This window comes from Schistocerca piceifrons, chromosome 1, assembly GCF_021461385.2.
Source record: "Schistocerca piceifrons isolate TAMUIC-IGC-003096 chromosome 1, iqSchPice1.1, whole genome shotgun sequence".
NCBI classification, from domain to species: domain Eukaryota; kingdom Metazoa; phylum Arthropoda; class Insecta; order Orthoptera; family Acrididae; genus Schistocerca; species Schistocerca piceifrons.
This window is the reverse complement of record NC_060138.1, coordinates 805,876,906-805,885,864: the sequence shown is the minus strand read 5'-3', so window position 1 is coordinate 805,885,864 and position 8,959 is coordinate 805,876,906. Positions and strand designations below refer to the sequence as shown.

Genomic DNA, 8,959 nt, shown 5'->3' with positions numbered 1-8,959 from the left:
ACAGAAATTACAATTCTATGGTATAAATGGAACAGCATATGAGTGGTTTAAGTCATATCTACAGAACAGGAAGCAAAAAGTTTCTTTATACAGTTTAAGTGATTTAAGGAATTTTTCCACTTCGTCTAACTGGGATTAAATTGCATTAGGTGTCCCAAAGGGTTTGATCATCAGTCCCCTTCTGTTCTTGATATATGTGAATGACCTCCCTTCTTATCTGAAACATGAAGGTAAACTGACACTGTTTGTCGATGATACAAGTATCATTATTAATCAGTAAAAGAAACTCCAATAGAAAATTATACAAATAATGTCTTTGGAAAAGTTATTCATTGGTTTTCTGCAAATGGGCTTGCTCTGAATTTAGGAAAAAACACAGTATATCCAGTTTTCTAATGCGAGGAGCACAGTTCCTTCAATAAATATAACACATCAACAGAAGTCAGTAGCTAGGATAGGCCATACTAAGTTTTTGGGTGTACATATAGATGAGAATCTTAATTGGAAAATTCATATTTTGGACCTCCTAAAGTGACTACGTTCAGCAACTTTTGCAATCAGAATAATTGCTAATTTTGAGGATACAGAAATTAGCAAGCTAACATACTTTGCATACTTTCACTCTCTGATGTCATACGGAATAATATTTTGGAGTAACTCAACTCTTAGGCAAAAAGTATTCACTGCAGAAAAGAAAGTGGTCAGAATAATGTGTAGGCATCTGTTTAAAAGTTTAGGAATTCTTACAACAGCCTCACAGTACATTTAATTAGCAATAAAATTTGTTTTCAACAACATGGACCAATTTAAAAACAACAGTGACATTCATGATTATAATACCAGAAGAACAAAAGACTTGCACTAGCCTCTACTTAACCAATGTTTGGTGCAGAAAGGGGTAAAATATGCTGCTGTAAATCCTTTTGATAAATTACCAGATGAAATAAAATGTCTGACAAGCAGCAGTAATAGTTACAAAAATAAATTGAAATAATATCTCCTTGACAACTCCTTCTGTACCATGGATGAATTCTTGAATAGCAATAAATAAATCTGTAGGCATAATATACATGATTCATGTGTGCATTTCTTATGCACTTAATACATTCCACATCATAATGGCTTCCATGAGATTGATCAATGGAACATGTCTACATTTATGTCTACATCTACATGGATACTCTGCAAACCACATTTAAGTGCCTGGCAGAGGCTTCATCGAACCACCTTCACAATTCTCTATTATTCCAAGATCGTATAGCGTGCGGAAAGAATGGACACCTATATCTTTCTGTACGAGCTCTGATTTCAGTTATTTTATCGTGTTGATTGTTCCTCCCTATATAGGTCGGTGTCAACAAAATATTTTCATGTTTGGAGGAGAAAGTTGGTGATTGGAATTTCATGAGAAGATTCTATAGCAACAAAAAACGCCTTTCTTTTAATGACGTTCAGCCCAAATCCTGTATCATTTCAGTGACTCTCTCTCCCATATTTCGAAATAATACAAAACGTGCTGCTGAAATTTTTTTATGTATTCCGGCAGTCCTTTCTGGTAAGGATCCCACTTTGCACAGCGGTATACTATTCTAAAAGAGGACGGACAAGCGTACCGTAGTGTAAGAAGTCTCCTTAGTAGATCTGTTACATTTTCTGAGTGTCCTGTCAATAAAACACAGTCTTTGGTTAGCCTTCCCCAAAACATTTTCTATATGTTCCCTCCAATTGAAGTTATTTGTAATTGTAATTCGTAGGTATTTAGCTGAATTTACGGTCTTTAGATTTGACTGAATTATCATGTAACCAAAGTTTAATAAATTCCTTTCAGCACTCATGTGGATGATCTCACACTTTTCATTATTTAGGGCCAACTGCCAATTTTTGCACCATTCAGATATCTTTTCTAAATCATTTTGCAATTTTTTTTAATCTTCTGATGACTTTATTAGTTGAATAACGACAGTGTCATCTGCACACAACCTAAGACGGTTTCTCAGATTGTCTCCCAAATCATTTATATAGAAAAGGAACAGCAAAGGGCCAATAACACTACCTGGGGGAGCACCAGAAATCACTTCTGTTTTACTCAATGACTTTCCGTCAATTACTACGAACTGTGACTGACAGGAAGTCACACATCCAGTCACATAACAGATGATATTTCATAAGCAAACAATTTCACTACAAGCTGCTTGTGTGGTACAGTGTCAAAAGCCTTCTGGAAATCTAGAAATGTGGAATCAGTCTGAAATGCCTTGTCAATAGCACACAACACTTCCATGTGAATAAAGAGCTATCTGTGTTTCACAAGAACGAAGTTTTCTAAACCCATGTTGACTATGCGTCAATAGCCCATTTTCTTCAAGGTAATTCATAATGTTCAAACACTATATATGTTCCAGAATGGTGCTGCATATCGACATTAATGATATGGGCCTGTAATTATGTGGATTACTCCTACTACCGTAATTGTAAGTAACTCACTAACTAACCAACTAACCATCCTGTGCCACACCATGTCACTATATAATTATTTCAAGTATATGATGAATTCTCACAGGAATAAGCTTCAAACTGTTGTGGCTGGAATGCAATATCAATTACCTTGATAACATTGGCACATCATATTTCAAACTAGATACTCTTCACACAATGATCATTGTTAACATAAAGTGTGACACTGCAATTAATGCAGCAAAGTTCTACTCGAGCATTCAATGCTGATATAAAAACACTTATGTTTAAATATGGATCCATATTTACATACATATTTAATTTAAAAAATGAACAGCTTGTATGAATGACAAATGCATAGTTACATGACAGATCTTCACTTGCATGTTTCACTCTGTCACCAGACACAATTATACAATGGAAATGGGCTTTCATGCTGTGAACCCACAGACAGTAATGAAGATTCACCGTATTGGTTTGTAATCTGGAGGTAGCCACCATTGAGCAACAAACATTACTCCAATTCCAATGGCCTTCATCAGCATTAATCACCTGATTACACAACCTGTTGTTTCCAAAGCTGTATCTCAGAATCTTGTGTAACAAAATAATTCATAATTTTTATTTCCATCAATGAGCAGTTCATCTCCCTCTAGTGCATGGATCACCTGCTGGATATGGCCTGCAAGTCACGTATGGTCCGTCATTGATCTGATGGTCGTATGCCCCTTACCAATTATCCTTTTAAATTTATTGTTTTAGGCATGTTTCATTCCTTCCCTGAAAGTAAAAGGTGTCTCTTGTAGAACATAGTTCTTTGGAGCTGCAATAGTCCATGTGGAATTGTAGCAAGGGGATCCCAATTCAGAATAGTAATTTGTGTTATGGCATGTTGTGTTATGAACTTGCATAACAATGCAGTCACAGCAACAAGAACTGCTCATGAGCCTGCAGGAATGATATTATTTAGTTGTCACTGGTTTGTGTATTGCACAGTACATACCTTGCATCACTGAGCTTCATCAACCTACTGATTTTTGCATTGAACTTTTTGTGTTGAAGGTAAGCAAAACTTTTATGTATTTTTGTGACCCAATAAGCCTTCATTACATGATAATCAGTCACTTTCAGTATAAGAAAATTATGAAATTTACTGTTGCCATTATGCGATGACAATGAGGGGTTTGCAGCCCGTGGTACTAGCAAGTCTGTACACCTCTGCTCTAGAGTCTTAGTATTCTCTGACATTTCCCTGATTATCCCATAAAACTCAGTTCCCTCAGACTTCTCAATTTTCCAGATTTTCCATTGACTGACCTCGCTGTACTATAGCAAAAATGGTAGGAGTAGCAAAAATGGTAGGAGTTTAAAAACCCTAAACAGAATACATATTTTGGTTGCAGTTAATATCTCTCACTATTAGTCAGATATTCACTATTCCAATGAGACTGAAGCAATTAAAAAAGTACATCAATTAAAAAAGTGCATCATTGTCTCAGTAATTGCATTTTTGCAGCAGTTTGAGAGCATGTTGTAAGGTAAATATTGCATTTGATCGGGTTGTTAGTGTAAACATTACTAAAAGAAGTCATTAGGCTTGGTAAAATCCTCTGAGGAGAAAAAACCGGTGATTACCATGGACCAAGGACCCAAACATGTATTTGTTACCGTCAACATAAATTTATACAGTCTTGAAAGATTGCGTCAATATTTTAGTACACCTCTTCTGATGATAGCATTGTAGACTATTGTATAAAACTAAGCTGAGGGCTTCTTTAGTTGAAACTATTCTGTGTATGTGAGACAGTGAAAAATGTGAGTCATCTGCACATTTCTATGTATCATATGTAATTAAGAAATACAGGTGTTATGGATAGAAAACAATAAATGTGTAAAAAGGAGTGCATAATTTATTACTTTAATCTCTTAACAGTCCTATTGATATTTGTAATTTATAGCATCTAAAGTTTTTAATATTAAATGGACACCTTTAAACATCCTTGTATGTCTAAAACTATTACACATGCTTTTACAGGTATTTTCATGTGGTTCTTATGTGTCACTCTGCAGTGTCTAAGCTATTTTAAAACTGACTGCACATTATGCATTATTATTTTATTGTTTGTTGGCATTTCCAAATTTTAATATTCTAGTACTATATTTGTGAAGTGGGTAAAATGGGAAAAAGGAATGTTTAATTTATTCCTTATTTTACTAGATTCCATAGATATTTCCATTTGTTAATGTATACAGTTCTTATAGTTGATCAATAATTTTGAACGTGCCAGTAAACCTAAAACTGTTATATCCATTCTCGCAGTTATCATAATTTCTTCTCAACTCTCACTCAATATTAACCAGACAATTTGTAAAATGGTAATACATTTGTCATTATCTGCCTTAGAGATTTATACAAACAAATATTATGATTTTCTTAGTGTAGCAAGTACCAAGGATGGTAAACTTTTATTCTGCAGCCTTTCTGGTTCTACATCCAGCATTTTTTACAGTATTTTAAAAAATATCATAACAGCAAATGTTTCTCATTGATTACAAGGAATGAAATTATAAGCTCAGTTCAGTGGAAAGGTCTAATAACTGTTTGAGTTCAATAATTTATGCACAGTTAAAAAATTTTATGTACAAATGTAGTAATATTTAGTAAACATTTTTACAGTTTTCTTATAAATTAAAAAACTCAGAAGTAAAAAATAAATATCTTTACACATTTTATGGACAGAAAGTATGTGACAAATAAATAGAGCTATAACTGTACATAACATATTTCTGTCCCTTTGGCAGTGATCACATCTCATATCTTGAGAAAATGTACTTCATACGCAAGGCAATATCTTAGCTGAAATTAATGTTACACTATTATTGAATCAAGGAACAGGTACTTGAAATGTTCTTTTGACCACATTTATGGAAAAAGTGCAATCTGAGACATGATGAGATACAGGATGCCTGGCAATGAATTTCACTTCCCAGTGTCCTTCTGGTAGGTCTGCTTCTAAATCTTTTCCCCATTGGGGGAAAGATTCTATGTTCCTGAAGAAAAAAAAATTGGTTACCCTACATAATAAACAAGAAAGAACTGTAAACCACCAACAATTTAGAAAATATAATTTGAAAAGAAGAAGAACCACCTTAGTATCCATAAACACATTTTTATAGTCATCAAACTATTGACACAAGCCTGACTCAAAAAGTAAAAGTATAAGGTACAATTACTTTTAGGACAGACATTTATTCTGCTGAGGGGAAAAAAATAACAATCATATTCTGAAGTTGTACACTATGCAAGTGAATATAAGAAAATCAAGACACCATCAAAAGATTGTCCACATTGTGAAATATAATGAATCTAATGGTCTAAATGAAGTGGAAAATTGTTAAACCTATGTGAATTAACAGACATACGTAAACAGGTTAATGCAAACAATCTTAACTTATATAAAAGTTGAAAAGAGTGCCAAAATGTTGTAAATGAGTTTCTTGTACTTGACAATTCTATTATTATAAACATCAATGTTTCAATGGGTGAAGCTGATATTTGTCCCTGATTTAGAATGCATCATGTGAACAAACACTTGGAAAACTTTCTGAATGCCAAAACTCAATAGAGGAGAGGTCTACACCTTGCAACAATGTTTGTGAAAGTGGCTCATCTATCTTAAGACAACTCTTCTTTATGTTACAAAGAAGGTGAGCCAATTAGCAAAACAATAATTGTAATTATAACAATCAGAATCAGACTTATTCCTAAGGTGATATGCACAAAGAAAATCATTAATAAATAGCTCCTTAAATGGAATAAATTATTATATTTGAGAACATTGTGATAGTTTAGGATAAGTACAGTATTATGAAAAGTATAGTTGCTGCTTAATAAAAATTATATATATATCTGTCTGTCTGTCTGTCTGTCTGTGTGTGTGTGTGTGTGTGTGTGTGTGTGTGTGTGTGTGTGTGTGTGTGTGTGTGTGTGTGTGTGTGTGTATCATAGATACTTAAGATCTTGGAAACCACTATAGCCAAACCATAAGTTCTTTTTAAACTTCTTGGCAGTGTAAAACAGTGTGTGCAATCAAGGGTGGAACCTGGAAACTTGTCTTTCATTGACAATCCTGTAACTGACTGCACTATCCAGGTATGACTCGTGATCTGCCTTCAGAGAGTGACTTCTACCAGTACCTCTCACCTACTTTCCTTTCACAGAAGCTCCCTTGCAAACTCAGTTCATGAGATGTGTTTCACTCTGCAGCAACATGTTCACTTCTTACACTGCTGACATAAAAGAGAGACATCGAAAGCAAATATGTTTTATGTTAATCTGCTAGCATAGGTAACTAACTGACCTTCTTACTGCTCCATTAAAAGAGTGACTGTTTGCTTCACCCCAAGTCTGAATGCTATTAATTTAATAAATTGTTGTATCAGCTCTTGCACAACAAACATAAAAGTGACTCATCAACAGCAAATGTGTTTTACTGTAGACCTGCTAGCATGGGTAACCAACAACCAACCTCTTTCTTGTTGCTCTGTTAAAAGAATGACTGTGTGCTCCACCCCAAGTTTGAATGCTATTTTTTTTTTTTTTTTTTTTACAAAATGTGGTGCTTTTGCGATGCTAACAAATCTCTGAGATCTTAACTTCAAATATTCTTGTAACTCAAAGAATACATACTAATTACATAAACCATTGCTCCACAGATTTCCACATTCAGTCTTAGATGAGAATGTCTTGTTTCTTATACAAATTCTCAGGATGGATTTCTCCATTGCTTATTGAAAAACCTTCAAAATTCAAATACTTTTTGCATTAAATGTTCTTGTGGCACTGCCATATGTTGTATAAATTGGAAGTGTAGTTTTGAAAATCTTTTGTTTACCAAAAGAAATCCAGGTCATTTTTTAAACTTCTTTTTATGTCCTTGGCTGTATATCCAATTGTATTCAAGTTCAACTCTCAAGAATTCTTCATTTGGTTCCTGTGCTTCATTGTTAATTTGTCTAGTTTCTTTTCAAAGTTTTCATTGTACATTATTTTACTTTAAGTGCAGTTGACTTTTAGGATAATTTTCAATCTTGCTCAGTTAAGTTCTTCCATTAGTTCTCAATATTTATCTGCATTACAGGCAGTCAGTACGAAGGGAGACTCTGGGAAATTTTAGACTGCCGTAGTTCTAAAAACGAATGAAAATTGTTTTTATACGACAACTACTTTCTAATGTTTTGCAAGTTGCTTGCCATGTTGTTTGTTTGATTTGCTCCATTGGTTTGTTACTTTTCCACACTGATTTTTTTATGATTTTAATTTCTCATTAATGCCTAAATATTATGAAGATTGGCTTAGAAATACATTTGGCAAAGAAGAGCCATTTAAGGCAACAATTTATTAATTGGTACAGTGAATACATAAAAAACTTCAGTTCATTGTTCCATAGGTTTCTTATTGAAAATAACCATGAAAACAAATGATGTAAAATCTAAAATAACATACCGTGACCAGTCAACACTTGTTCTCGGTTTTGGAAATTCAATATAGGCCGTACTCCGTCCAGGATCCAAGTAATATGTAACATTTTTTGGACATTGAATAACTGGCACTGGCCATGCTGGAATACAAAGAATTGTATGTGAAATGTTAAAAGATTGTCACTGCTTTCAAAAGTTTTACACTAACAAAATGCATCCAAATATACACATTACACACAAGAAAATATGTATTTTTGTGAAGCATAAATTTTTTCCCTCAGTGAAGCAAACAGTCGAAAATCCAGGATGGAATAATGACAGTACTATGAGGAGGATAGTTGTTACTCACCAACAGCGGAGATGCTGAGTCACAGGTAGGCACAATAAAAAGATGGTCAAACTAAGCTTTTGACCAAACAGATGTTCGTCAGAATAGACAACATTGTGTTGTCTATTCTGATGGATGTCTGTCTCGCCAAAATCTTTGTTTGACAGTCTTCGACTTGGCATCTCCACTATATGGTAGTAGCAACTATCCTTTTCATAATATTTTCCCCAGTGAATTTTAGATCATTAAATTAGGTTACAAAATGTATTGTTGTTATGCCTGTAGGTACACTGTATCAGCTTAAAATATTTTAAGTTTGGAATTTCTCTAAGATTTAATAGGTACCAGCCATTAGTTCATGAAAGAAACTATTGGAAGCTTGTCATAAGTTGCGATATTTAAAAATTTCCTAGCAAATAGTTTGTTCTATGAGGTTACTGGATACTTGTTAGGGGTTAGTAATTTCCTGTCATGATATTTCAAAACAGTCTTCTGAACATCTTCAGATATATACTGGAAAAGGTGTGCAGAACTTCTCTATTTAACACACCACTGATGCATACATTTACTCCGTACCCTACATAATTTTGTTGTAACAATCTCAATAAAAGACATAGCACCTCCCATCTTGAAGGCCTCATCTGTATCATTATACTATCACTTAGATGTCTGTAGTGCCCTCTGTATCTGACAAGA

At 34.0% G+C, this 8,959-nt stretch overlaps 1 protein-coding gene across 5 annotated transcripts in view; it reads right to left on the bottom strand.

Moving 5' to 3' along the window:
- Nucleotides 1–4,393: 4,393 nt before the first annotated feature.
- The window catches only part of LOC124789756, a 346,576-nt gene continuing 342,010 nt past the window's right edge, over nucleotides 4,394–8,959 (bottom strand). For 2 of the 5 annotated variants that reach the window (XM_047257213.1, XM_047257219.1), the window contains exons 10-11: nucleotides 7,961–8,075; nucleotides 4,396–5,505 (exon numbers count right to left, since the gene is read on the bottom strand). In XM_047257213.1, the coding sequence (XP_047113169.1) occupies nucleotides 5,340–5,505; nucleotides 7,961–8,075 (281 nt within the window). In that variant the 3' untranslated portion in view covers nucleotides 4,396–5,339. Of the gene's footprint in view, nucleotides 5,506–7,960; nucleotides 8,076–8,959 lie in introns of all 5 variants that reach the window. The other 3 variants (XM_047257243.1, XM_047257237.1, XM_047257227.1) reach the window with 2 other exon arrangements.